Raw genomic sequence first — 24118 nt, 5'->3', positions numbered from 1 at the left:
TTTTGCCATAATAAAACTGGTTAGCCCCTAAAAGTGCCACAAGACTCAGTTAGTTTTGCTGCTACAAACTAATATGATCACCCTCTGAAAAACGGAGGTAGAAAAAGCAAGCATGTTTTGTTCTTTGAGAAAATATGCTTACCTCCAAATGTTAACTGAGAAAACATTACTCTAGATACGCTTGTTATTTTTATTATGACCTGTGGGAGGGGGACAAAAATAATTTGTGTGAGAGATTTTAGACCAAGAAACAAAACTGTGTTGGACTATAGATACTGTGATTTGAAGGCTCATTTTCTACCCATTATCTCTTAACACATTCAGGTTACCATCCAGACATGCTAAAGATATACTTACATGCTGTTCTAATTTGTGTTTACGCAGAAGTGCTGAATTTGGAACAAGACCATCTGGGTTCAAATCTGTGCCATGTATGAAGCTCACTGGGTAGCCTTGGAAAATATGCCATCACAGAGTCCTGAGGCTAAAATAAGCCAACCTCAAAGCTCCCCCAAAGGGTACAAATGACTAAATTTATGGGCTAACATGTTAAGTGTGAATAGGATTGTAGCCTTCTGTTGCTTCAGCACTGACTCAACTGCCAAAGCACGCTTGGGCTGCCAATCTTTCTCGGGACACTTGGGAAGCTGTGTGTGGACCTGAGAGTTTTCTGCCACAACTGTACTGCCACCCAGTCTGGGGGGGTGGCACTGACTGACAGCTTCCCCCTCCTTCATCCCAGTGTTGAAATTTTAGAAGTCACCAAGGAGGAGGTTGGGGACAAAACTGGGGACCAGTTGTTTCTGCCTGTCATTGGCTCTAGCTCAACCTCCTGCTGGCACCCCTGCCTTCTATCCCACCAGTCATGAGCGTAGCCAAGGGAGGGGCAGGGGGCAGTGCCCCCCTAAAACAGGTAAATCAATAAAAAATACTTACCTAACTGAGGTCCTGCTCCCCCTAACATGATGCCTGTCCCCCTTAACATAAATCCTGACTACACCCATGCCACCAGTCTCAAGGAGCACCAGCCACCATTGAATTTGTAAGAGATGCTGTGGAAGCAGAATCTTTGGGTATCAGTTGCACTGATGCAACATGCCTGTGACCCACCCCCTAGAGACAGAGGGTGAGCGAGCAGCCATAGGTGATTGGACTCTCTCTTTGGGAAGCTGAACCAGGGCAAAGTCAACCCACTCATGCTTAGAGGAAGGCAACCCCACCCACCATTATTATTTGGCAGCCAGCACGGTGCAGTGGTTAGCAATGGACTCTGATCTGGGCGACCGGCATTAGCTCACTGGGTGACCTTAAACCGGCCACGGCCTCCCAGCCTCACCTACCTCGCAGGGTTGTGGTGAGGATAAAGTGAGGAGGGGAGAACCATGTACACTGCCCTGAGCTCCTTGAGTGGAAAAGGGGAAAGAAAGGGAGGGAGATAGATAGCCCTCTGTCATTTGGTGGTGGGGCAAGGACTGGGGTGCAGCATGGAGGCCCCCACCAAAACGCACTGCTGCCAAGGGAACCAGGCCTGGCCACTACTTTTTGTGTTTTTATCTTGTATTCTTGTGCCCTGAGATCTGTGGATAAAGGATTTTATTTTATTTTATTCATTAGCATCATCATTCCTTTTCCAGCACTGCGTAAAGCATACAGATGAGCTTCAGCTCCAGAGTGATCATTTTATCTGAGATAACGAACGTGGCTACCCTTTTGAACTTTTAAATCCACTTTTTTTTCCCCTTCAGCCCTCGGAGGGCGGGAATATGAGAGTGAAAGAGACAGACAGACGACAGACACTCACACACACTTGACGTAAGCTCCCACCCAGGTCAACGTAAGAGCAAGCAAGCACCTCGCTTAACTGCCGAGGAGCGCAGCTCACCCCGCCCAGGCGGTGGCAGCAGCTAGCTCTGACCATTCCGCGAGCTGGCACCGCGCAGGGCGGGCGCTCCGCTCCTAAATAGCTTTTCTCAGGGCGGGCCGGGGCCACTCCGTGCTGAGAAAGCGGGCTGGGAGAAGCTGAGAAAGAGACGGCTGTTGCCGCACGCGGCGTGGCGACCACGGCGCCCTCCCTCCGCTGCTGCTGCCACCGCCACTGCCACGGAACGCGCCGGGACACGGAGTCCGCGCGCCACATGGGACACAGGCGGGCTGAATGAGGCTTCCCCGCTGCCTCCGTCTCTGAGGCGGGAGAACGGAGCCGTCGCCGCCGCCGCCGCCGGCCAACCGGTAACGGCTCCGCATGCGCCGCTGGTTGAGAGGAGTGGGGGAGCAGAAGGGCACCAAATTCAAACAGCGAAAGAGACGCAGGCAGAGAAAGGAGGACCGTCGGAAGAACGGTGGGGGGAAGCGACGACGAGGAGGAGGAGGAGGAGACGGTGGGAGGAGAGCAGAATGAAGTGAGAGGCAAATAAAAAGAGGGGCTTCGGGGAGGAGGAAGGGGTGGGGAGCAGAGGCAGGCAGGCAGGCTAAGGCAAGGCAGCGCGCGAGAGTCCCTCGCATTCTCTCCAGAGGGAGCTCAGGTCTGCTCTCCGCTTCCCTCGCCAGGCACATCCCGGCGGCCGCCTCTCCTTTTCGCTGTCGCTGAGCGTCCCCCACTGGGCGCCGCCATGGTCGACAGGGGTCCCCTGCTCACGTCCGCGATCATCTTCTACCTGTCCATCGGAGCAGCGATTTTCGAAGTCTTGGAGCAGCCTTACTGGAAGCAAGCGACGCAGAGCTACAAGGACAAGAAAACGCAACTCCTCAAGGATTTTCCCTGCCTGGGCCAGGAAGGGCTGGACAAGATCCTGCAGGTGAGTTTGGGAGCGGGGGGAAAAACGCTGCTCTTCAGAAAGAAATCCGATGGAGAAGTCGCTGGGCTGGGCTGGAGTGTGGCGGCTTGTCCACCTTCTGTGAATCGACGGTCACGTTTGAGGTTTCCAAAGCGGAGGACTTCAAAGAGTACTGTATTATAAGCCTAAGCAAATGGCACTGAGCGCACACCTCCCGCACACGAAATAAAAAGGGGAAATACCACCCACCCATACACAGAGAGAGAGAGTCCCCCCCCCCACCACTTACACGGGGGACATCATTGTGTTCCTCCTGGGGGAAGGAGCCAACCCTTTGAATGAAAGCATGGGTTATTGTTTAGCTCTGTCGGTGCGTTTCAAACCCTGCACCTCCTCCCTCCCTAAATTGCACAAGCCTAACAATGCATGAACAAAATTCAAAGTACAGTAGATGAGCACCAGGAGCGATCCGAGGTTGGGAGTATGTGTTTGCAGAACAAATAGTTCTTTGAAGGGGGGGGGGGCACACATTAAATGTGGCATTCAACGCGAAGCTCACTTGTAACAGCAGTCGTTTTATTTCATTCTCCCCACCCTTTCGGAGCCCTCTCATTGTACCCTCTCGACATACAAAGGCGTTTATCTTTTAAGCAGCGTTTAAGAACTGGACTTTCCCCAGAGTGCTCAGACTCAATTGGTTTGTCACACTCCTTCCCCTCTGTAAACTCCTCCTCAGTCATATGTTGCCGGTGGCTGTTATTGTGACTTTTCTAAGGGGCAGGCCCAGCACAGTTTTGTACTGTTTTATGTCAGCAGCAGGTGCTTAGTTTCTCGTTTCCTCTTTTTCAAATGTTGTGCAGATGTTATCAGTACAACTTTTAAGCCTGTGAGCAGGTGAAAAGTGTGGAAGAGATTATAAAAAGAAAGGGAGTGCAAACAGGGAGAGAGGGGAAAACTATGTGATGTGTCCTTGAAACATTGTGCAGTTTTAAGTTTTCTTTCAATATTTGAATGGCAAGGCTTGTACAGTAATAAGCAAAACACCTGTTTCATGCTTTGCATCTGGATAACTGAGCTGTGTGCGGGTGCATGAATTTTCTCCTCTTGAAAGTTCAAAGGTGAACGTCTGTTTAAATTAATTCACTGGGAAATATTCCTTCCTGCAACTTCTAGCTTCTCTAGAATGTTTTCTCATTATCAGCTCAGTATGGATACTCTGGTAAATCTGAATGTGAATAGAAAGATTCCAGTCCTCAAAGAGCTCAACTTGCAGGAGCCCCATTGATTGAGCCACATGAGATCCGGAAACAAAGGATGATGCTGAATAGTTCCTGCCCTTGATCCTTTTCTTTGTTTGCCTGTCTCTTCTTATATGCTTCATAAGCTCCATTATGTGGAAAGTTTGCCTGGCACTTTTGTTAAGCTCTGGCTTGCACAGAGTGTGAGGCTAGACAGTAAAATAAAGAACTGCAGGATTCTTGTTGCAGCTGCATAAAATATCATTTAGGTTGAATCCTCACTGAACTTCTAGTAGTATATAGCAGTGGACATGTTACTGATTCTGGAACAGAGTCTTGCAGCACCTTTGAAGGCTACTCTTTATTGCAGCATAAACTTTTGTAGACCAGCTTTTGTCTGTCCTATGCATGAAACATTGTCAGTTTTGCAAGCTCCTGTAACTTATTTTTAATATTTTTATTAAGGATTTTCTTGTTTTACAGAAGTGTAGTGCCTCGTATTTTTTTTCTTCTTCTTCTTCCATGTAACGTTTTTACAAATCCGTTTCATTTGTTGAGGCATTAGGGGGAGACGAAAACAGAAAGAAAAAAGAAAGGGGGGTGGGGAGAGGGAGGATGGATGGGGGTGGGGTCGGGTGGCGGTGTTTCTATTATGTTTAATGTATGTAGAGTTTGGTGTCAGCGTTGCTTGTGTTGTTCACTTGTGTTCCTTTGGTGGTGAGAGAGGTTGGGGTTGGCTTAGGGTGTGATTGTTTGCTTGTGATTGGCTGTGGTGATCTTTGTTTTCGTGTGTGAGTGAGGTGGGTGGGTGTTTTGGATCAGGTTAGCCATATTGATTTGTATGCTGTTGGTGGATTATTGTCATTGTCCTGTTGGGCTGTGTATGTGATAAAGGGGAGCCATACCGGGGTGAAGGCGTCTTCTTCTGTTTGTCCCCGTGTCAGTTTCAGTTTATTAGTTAATTTTTCTAGTAGGGCTGTTTCCCATACTATTTGGTACCATTGGTCCATGCTTACTCCTGACAGGTCTCTCCAGTGTCTGGTTATGATGTTTCTGGTTGCTGAGAGCAGGTGGGTTATAAGTTCTTTGTGGTGTAAATGGGCATTGTTGTCTTGGAAGATGTTTAGTAGGGCCAATTCTGGGGTGATGTCTATTACTTGCTTAGTTATTTTACATATTTCTTGTATGGCTGTTGTCCAGAATAGTTGAATTTTGGGACACTCCCACCACATGTGGAGGTATGTGCCTGAGGAGGTGCACCCTCTCCAGCATTTTGGTGAGGTTCCTGGGTGTATTAGCGCTAGTTTCCTTGGTGTTAGGTACCACCTGTAGGTGAGTTTCAGTGTGAGTTCTTTTCTTTTTGTTGATATGGATTTAAAGGGGGGTTTAGACCACATTCTGGTCCATTGAGTGGGGTTAATCTCATAGCCTATGTCATTCTCCCATTGTTTTTTGATTGTGTCTAGGGGATTTGCGGGATTTTGGAGTAGTATTTTGTATATTGCGGATACCGTCCCTTTACCATTTCCCTTTGTTGTTAGGAGGAGGTTTTCGAAGGTTGTCAGGGGCCTAGTTGCTGCTGATTTTACTGTTGGGTTGTTTAAGAAGGCATGTAGTTGGTGTTGTGTTAACCAGGTCATTTGGGTGTCTTCTAGTTTGTCTTGTATTTCTTGTGTTGACAAGGGTTTGTTATTTTTATAAAAGTCTATTAGGCGATATAAGCCTTTGGTTCGCCAGGTTTTTGTCTGGAGGTTTTGTGCTGCATGGTAGAATAATGGGTGGTACGCCAGGGGGATTAGTGGGGATGGGGTTGGGGATAGTTTGCCTATTTGTGTTTTCCATGCTTTGAGCATGGTCTGTGTGTACCTGTTAAGTGTTGTGGGAATTTTCTTTAGTTTGTTTGGGAGGAGTGGGTATGTTGTGGTGCAGGTGTTTTCAATTGTGTCCCTCTCTAGGTGTACCCATTGTTTTGTCTCATCTTCTAGTATATATGGGATTATATGGCGTATTTGGTTGGCATTGTAATATGCTTCTATGTTGGGGATTCCCCATCCTCCTTCTGAGGTGGGGAGGTGCAGGTATTTGGGGCTTATTCTTGGTTTTTTATGTGAGAAGATGAAAGAGTGTAGTTTTCTCTGCCAACTGCGAAGTTGGGTTGAGGGGATCCAGATTGGGAGGGTTTGGAATAGGTAGGTTAGTTTTGGGAGTGTGATCATTTTGATCATGGCTATTTTGTCTGAGAGAGTGAAATTCGTGTTATTCCATCTCTTTAGGTCTTTGTTAATTTGTCGCCACAGGGGCTTGTAGTTGTGGAGGTACAGTTTATTGAGGTTTCTGGTTATTTGTACCCCTAGGTATCTGAACTTGGTGTGGCAAAGTTTTATTTTGGTGACCTTCGTGAGTTCTTTTTGGGTGTGAGGAGGGGTGTTGAAGCACATTGCTTCTGACTTTGTAAAATTTACCTGTAGGCCCGACACCATTGCAAATGTGTTGAGTTCTCTGATTAGGGAGGTTGCTGTGCTTATGGGGTCTGGTGTTGTGACCATTAGGTCATCTGCAAAGAGCCCTAATTTATAGGTTCTGCCTTTTATTTCCACTCCCTTGATGTCTGTGGCTGCTCGGATGCGGATTGCTAAGGGTTCCAGAGCCAGGATAAATAAGAAGGGAGACAGTGGGCATCCTTGTTTCGTGCCTCTTTGGATAGCTATAGTATTAGAATCCATATTGTTAGTTCTGCATTTTGCTGAGGCTTGGGAGTATATTTGTTTGAGGATTTGTAGGAAGTTGGGGCCAAATTTCATGTTAGTTAGTACTGCTAATATGTATTTCCACTCCAAGCAATCAAAGGCTTTGAGGATGTCTAGGGACATAATTGTCAATGGGAGTTTGGTTGCCTTGCTGTGTTCGATCAGGTTCAGTAGTTTCCTGATGGGGTCTGTTATATTGCGGCCAGGGACAAAACCAGTCTGGTCTGGGGCTATTAACTTGTGTAGGAAGATTTTTAGGCGGTTGGCCAAGATTGATGTGAATATCTTGTAGTCTTGGTTTATTAATGAGATTGGGCGGTATGATTCTACTTTGAGGCTGTCTTTTAGTGGTTTTGGGATGGAGACTATTTTGGAGTGGGTCCAGGTTTTGGGGATGGGGGCCCCTTTTATGATGTCGTTGAATAGGCGGGTCATGTAGGGCATCAAGGGTTCTTTGAATTTCCTATAGAATTCTGCTGTGAAGCCATCTGGGCCTGGGGCTTTGTGTGGTTTCAGGTTTTTGAGGACCGCATCTATTTCCTCTGGGGTGATAGGGCTGTCCATGAATTCCTGTTCCTCATCAGTTAGGGTAGGCATGGTCAGTCCTGCTAGAAATGTTCTGATTTCCTTCTCTGGTGGGTTATGGGAGGTGTATAGGTTGGAGTAGAATTCTGCAAATTCTGAGGTTATTTCTTCGGGGGAGAATGTTATTTTGCCGTCTTTTTTGGTGATGCAGTGTATTCTTGTTTTGAGTGCTTTTTTCCTACATCTATTTGCTAGTAATCTGGAGTTTTTCCCTCCATATTCGTAGAAACGTTGTTTAGAGTATAGAATGTTGATCATTGTTTTGTTAATTTCTAGGGAGTCTAGTTCTCTCCTTTTTTGTTCTATAAGTTTGAGGAGTTTTTTAGATCCTGTTTGTTTGTAGCGTGATGAGAGGGCTGTGATGTCTTGTTCTATTTTGCTAATTTTTGAGGAGGTTTGTTTTTTAAGGAATGTTTTCTCTTTTATGCAAGCTCCTCTGGTGACCGCTTTCATTGCGTCCCATAGGAGGGGGGTTGTTATATTGTTTACATCGTTTTCCTTGAAGTAGTTTTGGAGGGTTTTTGTGAGGCTCTCTCTAATTTGTTTGTTTGTAGTTAGGATGGGACTGAAGGACCATGATGGGGTGGTTTGTGTTCCTTCTCCTATTTTAACGATGACTTCTACTGGGGCGTGATCTGTGATTTTAATGTTACCTATGTTTGTTGATTCCACTGAGGGGATCAGACCCTGTGTGAGTAGAATGCTGTCCAGTCTGGACACTGTATCATGGCGTCCTGATTGGAATGTATGGCTGATGTCTCCCGGGTTTTGCTCACCCCAAATGTCGTAGAGACCCCTGTTTTTTAGCATTTTTAGTAACTTGTAAGAGTTCCTAGTTGTTGGGGGTTTCCTTCGGAGGAAGGTTGCCCATGGGGTTGTGGGGTGGATATCTTTCAGGGATAAACCTTTCATATTTAGATTGAGGTCCCCTCCTAGGATTGCTTCCCCTTCAGAGAAGGAGAGGAATTTGTTTAGTGTCTTCTGGAAGAATTCTAATTGTTTCGTGTTTGGGGCATATATGGAGCCGATTGTCAGTTTGATTTTGCCATCTAGTGTCCCTTTAGCGAAAATGAATCTGCCTTTTTTGTCCTTGAGGACTGTTGTGGCAGTGAAGTTCAGGTCTCTACTGAGTATTATGGCTACACCACGAGCTTTCCCTGAGCCTTGTGCGACCCACTGTTGACTGAAGCGGGGGTCGCTCAGGAGTTTGCTGCCTTTGGGTGGGTTGTGTATTTCTTGTAGGAAGGTGATGTGTGGTTTCATGGTGTTTATGTATGAGGTGATGCGTTTTCTTTTGATGGGGTTTCCCAGCCCCCTCACATTTAATGTAATTGCTTTTAGGTTAGCCATCTTGCTTATCTATTATGTGGGGCGATTCCCTGCCAACCCGTTCGGGTTGTCTTGTGTCTCTCTCTTCGTGTTGTTTAAAGAACCAGTGGGGTTGCGCTGACCTAGGGTGTGGTGGGTGGGGGGCTAGTGGGAGTAGAGTGAGATTTGGGTTAAAGAGTAGGGGGTAAGTTGTAGGGAGTTTCCTATATGTAGTCATATAGGTGTTTGTTTGGGGTATTTTGGGCCATCTGGCATTTAGCCGGTTGGTCCTAGGTCTCAGCTGGTGTGGAAGGCCATGTTCAAGGACAGGCCATCCCCCCTGTTGTCTACGATAGGGGGTGATCAGCGAGACAGTGTGAAGTGACTTTGTAACGTCGCTGTCAGGTATAAGGTTCGTAAGCAATGTTGCCAATGTTATAAGCAACATTGTTGGTGTGTTGGGGTGGGGATGTGGGTGCTGGTACGCTCTGGTGCCACCATATTGCTGGTTGGGTATCAGATTTTAGCCTGATTGTGGGTTGTGTTATTAAGGTTGGAGTTGTTTTTCCTTAGTATGGAGTATGAGGATGTTGAAGGTGTGGGTGATGGGGAATGTGGTTGAGGTCGTCTGGACTGGTGTTGGGGTGGGGGTTTCTGTGGGGGTGCGGGGCTGGGGGGGATGTTGATGGTGTTAACTAAATCTATGTTTTGGGGGGGAGAGAGGGGGAAAGGGGGGGAGAAATCACCAGTCCTTCGGTTTGTGGTTTTTTTTTCCCTGGTTGCTTCATTCAGCTGCAGTTGTTGTTGTTGTTGTTGTTGTAGGGTTGTCCATCTGCGATGAATTGGTTTGGTTAATCTTGGTCTGGTTTCTTGTGTCGTATGGCCGGCGGGACGGTTCTGAGCGTTGTGCTTGCCTGTATTGGTTTGCGTTGTTCTGCCGCTTCTGTTGTTTCTTTTTGCTCTGTACCGTCGTCCAGTTGCTTGCTGTTGTTTCCTCGTGGTTGGGGCTGTCACTTGGTGGGTTTGTCGGTTGCCATTCCGGTGGGAGGTCGAGTTCAAGGTTCTTTAGTAGTTGCAGGGCCTCAGGTATGTTGGTAACCATGTGTTGTGTTGTATTGGTTGTTACAATGAGACGGAAGGGGAAGCCCCATCGGTATTTGATCCCTGCTTGTTGGAGACGCTGGGTGCATGGGCGCAGGCTTTTCCTCCGGTTTAGAGTATCCTGAGATAGGTCCTGTAGGGCCAGAATGGGGGTTTCTCCATATCGAAGGTTGGTTGAGTTTCTGAGGTTGTTCCATACCTCTTCCTTCTTTTTGTAGCGCGTGAAGCATACAATGATGTCTCTTGGGGGGGGCGCTGACTTTTGGCATAGGTTTTAGGGCTCTGTGAGCCCTCTCCAAGTCATCTGCCTCAAGTTTCAGGCCTGGGATTGTGTTTTTCAGCCAGCGTATAATTAGGTCTGTTGGGCTTTTCTCCTCTGCTTTTTCAGGAAAGTTGCGGAAGCGGATGTTACAGCGTCTATTGCGATCTTCAAGGTCGGCTTGCTTAATTTTCATCTCTCTGTGTTCTGCTTCCATTTGGTTTACCAGTTCGTCCAGTTTCTTGTTCACACGTGCGTTCTCCTCCCGGTATTGCTCTATTATTTTTTCTTGCATTTGGTTTTTGTTCTCTAGAGCTTCCACTTTGGAGGTTAGATTGTTGATTAGTACCTGCATGGGAGCCATTGTGGCCTTCAGTGTTTCTTCTAATCTTGCTTCCATTTCCCTCAGATCTCGTTTCGTTATTGGGTGGTCATCATCTTGAAGGGGAGTGGCCATCTTAGCATTGTTTGCCATCTCCCTGGTTGGTGTCATCTCAGTCTCCCTGATAGTTTTGGTTTGAGGTTGGCTTGGCGTCCACTTGGGGTAGGGCGTGTGGTGGTTAGGAGTTGTGCCAGTGGTGATTCCTGGGTATTGTTGGGTTGTTGAGCTGATCAGGCTTTGTTGGCTGGTGGCTTTTACAGAGCGTTTGGATTAGGCGGTCATTTGTGTCACTTCTAGCCTGTGTTTTAAGAACTTCTCTTGGGTTTTCTGTAGTTGCCTCAGCGGTGCCGCCGAGGCTGGGGGGGAGGGCAGGTAAGCAGAGGTGGGTAGACTAACGGACAGACAGTTCATATAAAGGGAGGGGGGTTAGCAGGTAGAGATGCAAGAGATTAGAGGGGTGGGGCCAGGGGGAATATGTGTTTAGGAGGGGGTTGTATATACCCAAAAGGGGTACTGGGGTCCAGTTAAGGTGGAAATTGGGGTTGGGAGTGCGCTTAGAAACAGAGACAGACAAATAGGCTATATGTAAAGGGTGGAGGGAGAAAAGGGAAGAAGAAGAAGAAGAAGAGAGAGAGAAGAAGGGGGGAGGCGGGGGGGAGAGGGGAGATTGGAGTAAGAGAGAAGAGAGAGAGAGAGAGAGACAAAAAGAGTTGAAAGAGAGGAGAGATGGTACAGTAATATCAGAGGTATTAGATTGCAGCAGTAGTTTTAGCTATAGTATGAGGGGGCAAATTATGATAGGGTGATATGAATGTGTGTATGTGTTTCCTTTAGGGGAAGGGGGGGATAGAGAGAGGGTGGAGGGAGAGAGAATGAGAGGAGGAGGGGGAAGGGTGGGGGAGGGAAGGAGAAGAAAAGAGAGGGGGAGAGGGGAGGAGGGAGGGAGGGTGAGCTGCTGCAATGGTATGGGGGAAAGTCTTATTTTAAAAGAGGGGGTGGGGGGAAAGTGCTCCCCTCTCAAAAACAAACTGACGGACAGGCTAAAAAAGGGGGGGGTTGATTTTAAAAAATAAAAGGGATAGAGAGAAAAAAAATTGGGGATGGAAAATGAAAGGTGGGATAAGGGGAAAAAATGAGGAGGGGTGAAGAGAGAGAGGGGAGAGCAAAAAGGGAGAGAAAAATAAAAGGGGGGAGTTGAGGGGGAGAGTATCAGTAACAATAGCAGTGATCTAGAGGAAATTTTTGTTTTAAAAGAGAGTGGTGGTCGTAGCTGGGGGCGAAAGATTCCCCCCTCAAGAACAAGCCAACAAATAGACAAGAACGGGCTTTAAAAAGAGAGAGGGGGGGGAAATGTGTGGTTTTTAAAAAATAAAATAAAAAAAATAAAATAGATAATAATATTTCCTCCTAATTATTGTTATTATTTTTTATTTGTAAAAAAGTAATTAAAAATGTACAGGTAAAAGATAAAAATGAGAATTAAAGGTAAAAAAAAAAGGGGGGGTTGTCTTTAGATAGATAGATAGATAGAGCTTTTTATTTAAAAAAGAAAATAAAAATGAGTAAAGTATAGGTAAAAGAGGATAGGTAAAAGAGAGTGGAAAGTCTGGGGCGAAGTGGCAGTCCCAGGAAATGGCCTGTGATGGTTCAGGGCTGTTTTCTGGGTACTGCCATTTTAATTCTTAAGAGGGGAGTTTGAGGTGAAAATAAAATGAGGTTTAAATTGAGGGTGTGTGTGTGTGTGGAAAAGTGTGTCTTTAAATAGTGTGTAGAAAAGATAGAAATAAAAATAAAGATTCAAATAAAGGGTGGCTGCAGCAGCAGTGGCCCCTCTTTTAAAAAGAAAAATGATAAAAGTAGGTATATGGGGGGGGGAATAAAAAAGAATTTCTTTTTTAAAAAAGGGGGAGAGGGGTAGGAAGGGGTTAAAAAAGGGTTTTGTTTGTTGGTTGTTGTTTTTTATAGAAAAAAGGAGAAAAGAAGGGGGTAGTTTCTTCCTTTCTGTGATCTCCTTTGTCATGCGGCTTTGCATGGAGGGGTAGGCTCCGGTCGGCTCAGCCACGTGTTTTTTCGCAGCGTCCTTTGCCTTCCCGTGTTCACCTACCTCCCCTCTTCCTTGTCGGCAAAGCTAGGGCTCCTCTTTCTTTCTTTCTTTCTTTCTTTCTTTCTTTCTTTCTTTCTTTCTTTCTTTCTTTCTTTCTTTTTTTCCCTTCTTCCTTCCCCCTTCTCTTTTTCTCCCTCTCTGCGTTAGCTCCACTGTCTTCCTGGATTTGGAGCTCCTCTCGGCTGTTGGGGGGGGGGTCGGGTGCCTTTCCGGCTCAATCAAGGTCGTGGGGGGGTGTTTTGGCTCCCTTGAAAGACGCCCCGGGCACCCCCGATTCCTCTCCGTTGGCAGTGTTGGCAGCAGCAGACCTGGGAGCCCGGGAATCGGCCAGACAGAGCCTTTCACTCTGGCTGGCTTCAGGAGCTCTTTTCTGCTGCTGCAGCCGCCATGCTGCCTCGCAAGCTCCTGTAACTGTAAACTCCTCAGGGCAGGGACCTGACCCTTTTTGTACCCTGTAAAGCACCATGTGCATTGATGATGTTATAATAACTGGCATATATGCATGTATTACATATACAGATATAGCTGGAAAATTATAAAAGAGGGAGGCCAAAATGTCATGAAATACAGGAAGGTAAAGGCATTCTGTGGTGTGTGTGTGTTTTTTTAGAAAAGCTTGTTCTTCTGGTGTATTCATAGCATTTTCATCTGCTGCTGAAGTTGAAAAGGGCAACGGAAATGCTCAAGGGCCTGGAGACATTTGTCCTATGTGGAAAGGTTGCAACATCTGACGAAATGGTACAGAAGGGGGCACATGATAGAGGTATATAATGGTGTGAAGACAGAGAAGTATTTCTAGCCTTCCTCCTAATACCCAGGGTTATCTGATGATAACCAGGGCTCTTCTTTATGTTCTTAGTGTTTGTGGGTGGAATTAAACGTGCACTATTACAACCGTTCCATCTACACATGCAGAAGGTTTGCCAGATGGAATGATTCCACCCCCCTGCACTGTTCTGGAGCTTCTTCTGACACACACAAAAACCCAAGCCAATTGTGGGGAGGTGAAAAGCCTGTGTGCAGGGCTTCCACTGAAAGGGTCGTTGGTATATATCTTATTCTTCCTGTGCTTCATCACTTTGAAGTTAATATAACTAGAGAGGGTTATGCAATAAGGGTCAATCAATTTATACAGCCTGGGCTGCATGACTGAAGTATTCCATGGTCTGTCTATCTGTTTTCACTTGTTTTGGGGGATACATGGAATGGATCCAATTTTCCAATTTGAAAAAAGGAAGGACGGGCTTACAATTAATTTACTCATTGTTATCATATAGCATTGCTTTTATTGACATCAAAATGAAAATATTCTAACCACAGGATGCACTGGGATAACATTCCGTAATGTGAACTGGGGTAGTCATGGCTGATGGTTATTGCAGAAAACCTCTCTTTTAGTGTGAGGGTGAGCTAAGTAACCTTTTGGTTTAAATTCTTTTGTGCTGTCACTACTGATTTTCAGGTTTCTGTAACTTTATATCTCTGTTGGCCCCTTGGTGACTGATGTGACTGTCATCTAAGGCAGTGGATCATAAACTTGGTGTTTGCTTGTTCTTTGTGGACTTGTATTTTCTTGCCCCACACCCACCACATGGGGGGATGCTTGACAGACTTCACATTATAAAAACTCAACTACTGCACAGCTCAGTCGAAGTTATTTGTGTGCACATGGAAGAATGATGCATGCAGCTGGTAGTTTCTTCAAAGTTTTCAGAGGGACTAGTTGCTTGGCTTTAGAGGAAAATCAATCAAGTTTATTTAAAAACAACAACAACCTGAAAAGTACCTCTTCAGCAAGGGATGGAAATTCAAGAAAACCTGTTGGCATTTACCTCCCTTTTCACTGTTTCAGATTTCAGGTTTTGTTAGTCGTGTGCGTTGCACAACATTACAAATGGGTTTTGTGTAGTTGTTGAGCTAAATAATCTCTCAGCATTTTGCCTGAGGGTTCACTGTCACCAAATTTTATAACACTGTAAAGCTATGATCATTAGCCTTCCATGTATATGATGTTGCACACAGAATATGCTTCTTGATCTTGCACAATCATTGCTACATGTTCCTATAAGTAAAAGTTTCGGAGGCTTCCTGTTCAAGGGGCTAGAACTTCCTCTTTCTTTTTCAAAGTTCTTCTTCAGCAGAATTCAGAAATACTGCTGGTACATCTATCTCCTTCCCCTTTTGCTCATGTTGTGCCCATGCTTGAATCCCTTCATTAATTTCCACTTGCCTTTGGTTTCCCCCAACCGTACTCTGTCCTGTATGAACCGTTATCTGTTTCTCTTCACTCTGTTACAGTGAAGTCTCATGTCAGGTTTCTATTTCTTGTATCCCTTTTCTAGTTAGGGCTCTTCATGTTTTAATTTGAAATTGTGCAAAGTTACTAAATGTTCATAGGCTGCAATCTTACATGCATTTAGCTGGGAGTAAGCTGACATCTAAGTAAACATGAATAGGGTCTGGCTATGTATGTGTGTTCTTCATTGCTGAGGATGCAACTGAGATAAAATACCCAGTTTAGGGGGATATTTGTCACTTCTCTTGTGACCTGACTACCTCTTCTGCTGACATAGCAGCACCCATCATGCTGCTATGCTGCACAAAATGCTGCTCCATGGGCTAGGATGGAAGTAGTGAGAAGTGTGGATTACTGCTGACCCGTGAATGTGCAGCGCTGGCTCTATCATTGAGCAGCCAACTCGGAGTCTGGCAGCATGGTGTTGGAGGGCAGAACCCTGCACACTAAGCTAGTCTGCTGCTCTCAGGTGTAACTCCATCACCAACATTGAAGCAAAATTCAAATGCCAGTCCAGCCAGCTTCTGTACATGGAATAGGGAGTGCCATCTCTTCCTTTGCCTTAGGCAGAAGCTTGAACCAGCTCTGGGATTATGATTTAGAACTTACATAGGCCTAATTCAGTCTTAATGGTCTTCACTTATGAATAAGCCACAGTGAACATTGTGCTTGCTTCCTCTTTTGCACCCATGAGGAGATCAGTTTTATACTAAGCACAGTTCTCTGTTATGTCCTGACTAAAGTTTTACATTTGTTAGAACAAACCAGGATCTGCAATCATGATTTAATTCTGGCTTATATTCACTAAACAAACAATCCACAGTTCCATAAATTCAGACATAATGAGGAACTGTGGTTTGTTTAAAAACTGCAAGGAAAGGTTTTTCTCCAACTCAGAGGCACACCCAAGGAAGGGAGAGGAGGGGGTAAAGGTGCAAACTGGATACACATTCACATAGTGGGAAACCATAGCTTCTATTACATCTGATATTTACCCCTGTATAAGGGACTGGCTGGATGCAGAGGATTGGTGGGAGGTTGCAATAATGGGTGATGCAAATCATGTATATAGTAGCGCACATAAATTCATTGCATTGTAATGTAGTAAGTGAACCTTCTGTTCCCATTGGGTTCACTGAGGGTTACTCTGAAGTAACTTTGCTGAGAATTTTTTAAAAGCTCATATGTTGTTACAGGGAAGGACAAGTCTATACTAACTGGTGATGTGTGAACTGCTATTTCAAAGCTTAGCTACCCTCCCCCTTAACTGCTTAGAGGTTTTATTACAATCAAGCAATATATGCTCAACACTAAATACATGCAGCAGAAATTTAACAAAATAATTTGTTACATTTCACATCAGTACTTCAATCACAAAATCTACCCCTTTGCATTTCATGTCCTTTTGCTTGCAACTCCCCTCGTTCCTCTACTCACACATCTTCCAGCTGATTATAGTAGTTCATATGCCTGAGGAGGTAGACACAAAAACTTAGGCCATAATGGATCTGTTAATCCTGAAGATTTGAGAGAAGACCTGTGTATTTTGTCAATATACTCTGCAGTCTTTGTAGATATGCACCCCAATGCCTTCCTGTGTAGATGTTTGACATTGCTGGAAAATTTTGGGTTCCATATTTCCAGACACAGATCCTTGAAGTGCAACTAAAGCACATCACCCTACTCATGTTATGAACAACCACTGAGTCACAGAAACATGGGTAGCTTGTTGCATCATTTCCTTGGTTCTGTGTCTTGCGCAAATTAGAAATTGTGCACCTCTTGTCTTCCTCTTCCTCCCCCCTCCCCTCCGCCTCTCTTTCTTTAGCATTTGTCACGTACCAATTTATTTTTCAACAAGAACTTGATTACATGTTATATTGCTATGTCAATTAAACAGATGTTAACATCTGCATTGTTGCTGATGGAGGAAGAAGAGAGGAGCAGGCACACCACACTTCCAATAACAGTATTTAACCTGTGGCCTTTAAGATATTGTTAGACTACAGCTCCTATCAGTCCCAGTTTGCATGGCCAATGGTCAAGAATGATGGAAGTTGTAATCCAGCAACATTTGGAGGGCCAAAGTGTCCCAGCTCCTGCCATACTTGCTTTGTGGAAGGAATGTTTCCACTTTCTCCACATCTCAATAAGCATTTAGATTGTTGTTGAGCAAATGAGATTTTTCCCCCCCAGCAAGTGAGCCATTGCAATTTGGAGTGCTGTCAAAATTATTATAATTATTAAAATGCATATACTGCCATTCAACCAAGGATCACAGGGCAGTTTGCAGTATTCTATGTAGCTCAGCAAATGCCATGGGCATCTTATTTCCTAAATGCATATGCCATTTAGGACCGGAACATCCAAGATCCTGCCTACAAGGAGGGGTGTAAGGGCTGAAGTAAATTAAGATGAATACAGAATTTGCTGTGAAACTAATTTGCTATTCCTTGGAGTGCGACTGCTTCCCCTATCATACATGGGAGCACAATTTATCCAGCTTTTTAAAAAAAGAGTGGAAGTCAGCAAGATGACTCCTGGCATCTTTTGTTTTTTATTGATTATATAATGAAACCTTGTCTTTGAATTAAGAGTTGCAGGACTTATCTCTAAAAGGATGGAGTAGCAGCATGACTTCATTGTCTGGATAAGCTCTGTCTCTCAACCCCATGATTAGTATAAGCCCCCTTTCACACATGATGTGTAGATATATTCAGTGGAAAGCCTACATATGTTGATGTCTGTAGGACTAGCCATATTACATTTTACATTCCTACTATTTTGATACCCTCACTCCAACTTCTGTCTGACATACACTAGAGCAGATTGGCCAAGAGCTGAGCCAGTTATATTTCAGACAGTGAATTAAGGACAATGGCTATCATGACCTTTCAAGATACATACCATTGATTGTCCCAGTTGGATAAGGGGTGGGGGTGGGAAGAAGCAGCTGCAGGAAGCCTAGATAAACCTAAATATGAACAACAAGTTTGTGGCTTCTTACAAAGAACAGGATGCTATCTTTGCCAGAGCGGTCTCTTACCCCACCCTTGATTTGCTTCTGGGTACTTTAAAAAAGACATAAGAAAGAAAAGGAAGAAGAAGAAGCACAACATCTATATCCAAGTAAATGTGTAAGTATCTTGTATACTCTTGGTGGAATTGAAGCAACATTAACTCCTCCTGAAACTTGGAAATAACTACTGAGATATCTTCAGCTCTAGGACAACGCCTGAGAGAACCACTATTTCTGCCATTTGCACTATGCAATCCATTATTTACTTAATTCATTTACCTGAAACCTGCTTTAATCTGGTCCCAAGCTGTTAGGTAATAATGCCTTGGTATTAGTTAGGTATTAGTAACAACACACTGAAGATAGTCCAGTACCGAATAGGCAGACAGAGCAGTTTCCTCAATATAATGTAATATGTGCATATCCAAGTACTGCATTTAACAACTTCACTGCAGTATCCTGCAGCAGCAGCAGCTTCCAGACCAGTCTGAAGGGAAGCCCCCAAGAGAGCACATTACAGTTGTGCAGTTGTGAGGATACCAATGCATGGATAATGGTGGCCAAGCTAGCCCTGTTCAGGAAAGGACATATGTGGTGTACCAGCCTAAGTTGATGATAGGTACTCCTTGCCAAAGAAGTTGCTTGGTCCTCCAGTGACAAAGATGGATGCAAGAGGACCTGAAAGCTATGTAGCCGTTCCTTCACAGGGAATGCAGCCTCATCCAGAACTAGCAAGCTCATGAACTCCTGGACTTAGCTATTTTGTTAAAACTTCCAGAGAGACTTTGACACATACTTCCAATTTTCCTTAATGCCCCCCCCGAAATGTATCAGTGGCAGACTTGGGCTTTCAAATTTTAGTGGCATCCTGTGCAACGCCAAAATTTGGCGCGCGCACACACCCACACACCGCCTCTCCACCTCTCAACATACGTTCTATAAGTCACTGTTGCAGTGCCCTCTCGGATACCCCCAGTGTGGGCAAACTGGTCGTGCTCCCCTAAATCCACCTCTGAATATATGCAGCAGCGTTACATATTTTCTCCAATTGAGATGTACAGCTAAGGTCAATCATGTAATAGTAGTAGTAACATGAAATGTTTAGGGAGTAGCCAAGCTTCCATTTTACAGACATCTTAAGAATGCATATCCAGACCTGCTCCAGTATGGACAGCTGCTTACTTGGACAGAAGTCCCAACAGCTGCTCTCCTTTTTCTGGCCCACACATCATTGAGTCGATCCAGTTTCAGGCTTTATGATGCAACAGCGCTTGCAGCTGCACTTGTTTCAAAAGAAGGGTGTTACATTTTCAGTGGTTCCTGAAAATACAAAATTGGCTAAAGGAAAGAAGTTTGAGACAGCCGTTTCCTGCACTGTTGAGGTGGGGAGGGGTAATATTTATTTATTTTTGTACTAAGCAGATGTAAAAGCTACAGAAACTGAGGACAGGGAGAAAAGAGAGCAATTAGTAGAAATTTGCTGCTTCCAGCAAAATGCGTCCTCCTGGTCATATTTTTCAAGGGCACGTTTGCCTTTCTTAGCTGCCTGCATCTAATACAGATCTTAGTAAGAGCAGATCATGTTAGTTCTTTGAATGGCTTATCAGCACATGCAGCTAGGCCTGTTGTATGAAGCCCAACCACAAAGCAGCAACAATTTGTGTGAAGCCTGAAGTTCTGAAAAAGCAAGACTGTTCAATACTGCACTCCACCATGGGGTTAGTGGTATGCTACTAACTAGAGGATGTGATTGCATTAAGGTACAGTATCACAGTGGCACAGTCCTTGTGCATATGCAGTCTTTGTGTTTATATTAATGTAAAGAAATTGCAAAGCTCACTTGTCACTGTAAGGCTTGGTTCTAATAGTACACTGAAAAACTTTCTAGGTTCTCAAGCTTGATCCATTCCAGAAGTCCATTCCAAAACCAAAGTGTTTCAAAACCAAGGTGTGCTTTCCCATAGAAAGTAATGCAAAACGGGTTAATCTGTTCCAGGCTTTTAAAAACAACCCCTAAAACAGCAATTTAACATGAATTTTACTATCCAACGAGACCATTGATCTATAAAATGGAAGCAATAATCAATGTACTGTACTATAAAATAAATAAGACAGTATTGTAGTACTGTGCTTTCATGAGCTTTCCGTGTGTATCTGAAGAAGTGTGCATGCACATGAAAGCTCATACCAATAACAAACTTAGTTAGTCTCTAAGGTGCTACTGGAAGGAATTTACATATTATGGCATTTGACTAGCCTGTTTGTGTCATTGTAAGAACGATAACAGCATTTCAAAAAGTTTCTGTAGGAATCATATCGAGACTTGTAGCTGGTTACATGCTACCTTTTCTGAAGAACCACAGACGGAAACCCCCCTTTCCTTTTTCTTGCCTTCCGTGGGTTTTTTTGTTACTAGAACCCATGACAGCACAGGAAGTAGGTTTATTTTACACAGAGCCAGACCTTAAATAGCATTCTTTGCAAATCCCCCCCCAAATATTGAAATTCAAAGAAATTAGGAAAATGGCAGTTAGAACTCAAACTACATCCTTGAAATAGTATATCCTCCTTCCAGACAGAACAGAGTAAAACCTCCTAACTGACAAGTAACAGAATTGTATTAGTTAAGTTCTAGCCCCACTTACCTGAGACTAAGGGCACATCCTCACTTGTCTTTTGCCTCACTCTTTCCAAGCAGAAGTCCATACTTTAACACTCCAAGCATGCATTTATTTATTTATTTAGCCCTGCGCTTCCCTTGGGAAAACTACTCTGTACAGCTAAACCAGAGCAAATGTCAATTCTGGTTTTCTGCGGGTGGATGTTTATAAGCCTTAAGCCTTATTGAATTCCACACGACTTCCATTTGAGTAGATATCATTAGCTTGTACTGTAAGACTGATTGTCCCACTAATTATAATGAAACAAACTTGTTCAGTTTCCCCATAAGTTACACCTTGGTATCCAAATGCAGTTTAGACAAACCTTTGCACTTTTAATGCAAGTTATGTGTCAAAGCCTCAACATTAATCTGTATTTAAATTATATTAAATTAACATAATTCAATTTAGGGCTATTAACCACATTAAACTGAGAGCAGCACATGACTCATTTGTAAAGCACTGTTAAATGTCCAAGCAGATTTTTATTTCTTCTCATTCAGCTTCGTTTTATCTAAACTCCCAGGGGAATGAAGATGAGAACATCTTGTGCTTTAATTAGCCAAAGTTTCTCTCAATGAGAATACTATGCATTAGGTTTGATTTGGGCTATATGGAGCACACCAAAGCTTTAGGGAACAATTCAGTGCTACCACCAATCCTCTATTGCTGGCAGTCCTCCTGACCACATCAGAGTGGGGCCAGATAAGGCCCTGTCTTTTATGTGGACTAGGATAACCGAAGTTTGATAATAAAGGCTCTATTTTGTGCCTTAGTTAAGCTTTTGAAAAATGTAAGTTCCTGAATATGGAACTTACATATGGAATATGCTGGCATTTTCAGGGTCTTGTGCCATTAAAGTGAAGGTATGCAAGGAGGCATCTCTCTCTACCTCCTTCAGCAGCCTTAAAACAGAACCTCACTTTTTCTACTTGGGTACACAGATCCGCGTATGAAATACACACATACGTGATCCAGCAAGTTTGAAGACCAGCTGTGCAGAACTGGGTGTGCTTCTTGCTACCACCCGCAACCGCAAAATCCTCTGGAGCAGTGTTGGGAAAGAACTGGGATGATGCTACTGAGTTTTATTGTTTGTTTATAAAGTTTATTGTTTGTTTATAAAGTTTAATATCCCACTCTTGAGAACTGAAAAGCCTTGCGGTTAAGGATTAAAAATGAGGAACCAGTGGAAGCAGATAATAGGATGCAACCCGAAAAGAGACACAGGCTAAAAATGAGATATAATTTGCTTCTACAGGTTCACATGTGAACAAAAACTGTGTCACCCATGCAATGCAACTGGTGTTACAACCCCAGATTGTTTGCACTGTAAGACAGTGTGCTTGTTGTGCAGAATCAAAAGCAGATTACAGTACATTGGGGTGGGGAAGAGTTTTTCCCCCAGTTATCCACGCTGCTTCTTAAACCATCTGTGTTGACTGAACATGTCTCTTTAACTACAATTATTTAATGACTCCTCTAAAATAGTTATCTAAATTGCTGTTTCATGACACAGTAACCAGTTACTGGTTTGGCAATACTCACCCTTGGATAGTTTGTTTAGCTGCTTCTCCTTTTTTAATTATATGGGATGGATGTTCTCTTGGATTTCGTTTGGTTTACATGCAGGACAACTAGATGGAAACTCACTATGAAATGATGAACTTGCTGTTTCCAGCTGAAAATAAAGATTTTGTAGATATTGTACCTACAAGTGGAGTCAACAGCGGAGCGTGTGAGTCAGATACCTCCTCTCTTTGAGTGGGAGTGTGTCTAGTTTCAGTGTGAGGTCTAGTTTAGTGGGTGGGCATCCTATGGTTTTCCATATGTTGTTTCATTTCATCTCCCACCAGCCTCAGCCAACATCGCCAATGATCAGGGATGATGGGAGTTGTTGTCCAGCAACATCTAGAGGGTCACAGGCTAGCCAGCTTTGCTTTAGATACTTGTAGTCTAAACTGGGAAGTAAATACTGCTGGGGTCAATAAGGCTTGCTCAAGTAAGTGTGCACAGGATGGTAGCTTTAGGTAATTTTTTAGGAGGAACAACGATCAAAATTGCGGTCCATTGTTGTTGTTCTTAAGAATTCAATAAGATTCCAGATCTTTCAGGAACAGAAACCTCCTGCAGCAGCCTGTGTGTGGGTTTGTTTGGCACATCAGGTTAACTTACTTTGAAACATGTTAGCTTGCATGAGTATTGACTGTGTGCCTTTTTATTTATATTTACATTTTATAGTAGTATACATTGCCTTTCAACCAATAAGCCCTTGATGTGGCTGTTTAGAGTGTTTTCTCATTTCTGTTAAATAGTTACACCACTTGAATTTTATTTGTTGATAAAATACTAAGAGTGTGGCCTGGGGGGGGGGGGCTTAGCTCTATAAAGTGAGCCATCTTGCTAACTGTTTTAAAGCCAAATCATTTTTGTACTTTGAATTCTTCAGTTTGGGGTCATCACAGTGTTTTGAAGTATGTATAGTAGAAAAGGGCTGACACGAAGAGAAAGATTCTTCTTTTAAAATAACACCCCACAAAAGAGAAGGTTGTCTTGCCACAACAGTGGTTCTGATTTCCCAGGACATTTTTCCATTTTCTCTAAAATATTGAATCCTTGTTCTCCATGCCAAAGGGAACACTGAAGCAATGAAAACGTGTGCTTGTGTCTTGGGAGGAGTCCTATCCTCAGGCAGACATGCTGTGTTTGGTCAATTACTCTTGTGTAATTTTCCATGCACCGCCTATAAACATCACAGAATTCTGCAAAACTTCATTTGCCATCTGTCTTGAAAAACCAAGCTATCATTTTTCAGAAGAACAAATATCTATCTGCTGATGATTGAGCTAGTAGATGTTTGCAAAACTCTGCAGGAAAAACAAGATGCAACCTTCTTCTGTATCTCACTTTGATTTAAGATCACACTATTTCAACAGAAGTTATCAATACTGGTGTCCATTTTTTTATATACTTCTATGGTTTTTAAGGCTGTGAATTCTCTTTTAGGCAACTGAATTCCAAGCTTCTTGTCTTGAAGCAGTGTCTATGTTTTTCTTGTGTTTGAGCTTTTGGGGATTAATTATAAATAAAATTTTGTATCTAGGAGCACAGGCATCATTTGTACTTCGCATCCTCATACAGAGGCCACATATATCACACTAAGTCAAACTATGGTTTTATTAACTCAGAATTTGGTGAAACAAGCCACGCTTAAGCCACAAACCATCCAACCAAATAAACAATCCTAGGTCTGTTTTGTTTTTCATTGACTTGTTTCCTCCCCCCACTTCCCTCTCCTTGCTCTCCTGAAAGCCATTGAAGTACCCTGCTCCTGCTCACTGGATCACAGTACCCCTTCCCATTGGCCAGCTGCTAGAGAGGAGATGTGGAAATTTTCTCTTGAGTGCTTCATTTGCTCTTGTCAACAGCTAATTCCCCACCTTCCCCTATCAAAGAAATACCTGGAGTTCTTAGCAGTACACAGTTTCTTAACCCTTTTACTTGCTCCACTTTGCTGCTGCAATGTTTATTGGCTTTATTTCCCCAGCTGTGCTTTATAGAAAATTTAGGGAGAGTTAAAGACCACAAAGCACATCCTTGCTTAATGCACACACTGGCATCCTAGTTCACCTAGGTCAGTTCAGG

The 24118-nt window shown here is 43.9% G+C and overlaps 1 protein-coding gene across 2 annotated transcripts in view; it reads left to right on the top strand.

Moving 5' to 3' along the window:
- Positions 1-1825: 1825 nt before the first annotated feature.
- The window catches only part of KCNK5 (potassium two pore domain channel subfamily K member 5), a 45736-nt gene continuing 23443 nt past the window's right edge, over positions 1826-24118 (top strand). Inside the window, exons 1-2 of one of the 2 annotated variants that reach the window (XM_083732567.1) lie at positions 1826-2229; positions 2548-2795. In XM_083732567.1, the coding sequence (XP_083588693.1) occupies positions 2610-2795 (186 nt within the window). In that variant the 5' untranslated portion in view covers positions 1826-2229; positions 2548-2609. The other variant, XM_083732568.1, reaches the window with a different exon arrangement.

The sequence above is a fragment of the Podarcis gaigeae genome (genome assembly GCF_964106915.1).
Source record: "Podarcis gaigeae genome assembly, chromosome: 3".
NCBI classification, from domain to species: domain Eukaryota; kingdom Metazoa; phylum Chordata; class Lepidosauria; order Squamata; family Lacertidae; genus Podarcis; species Podarcis gaigeae.
This window is presented reverse-complemented; position numbering and strand designations above follow the sequence as displayed.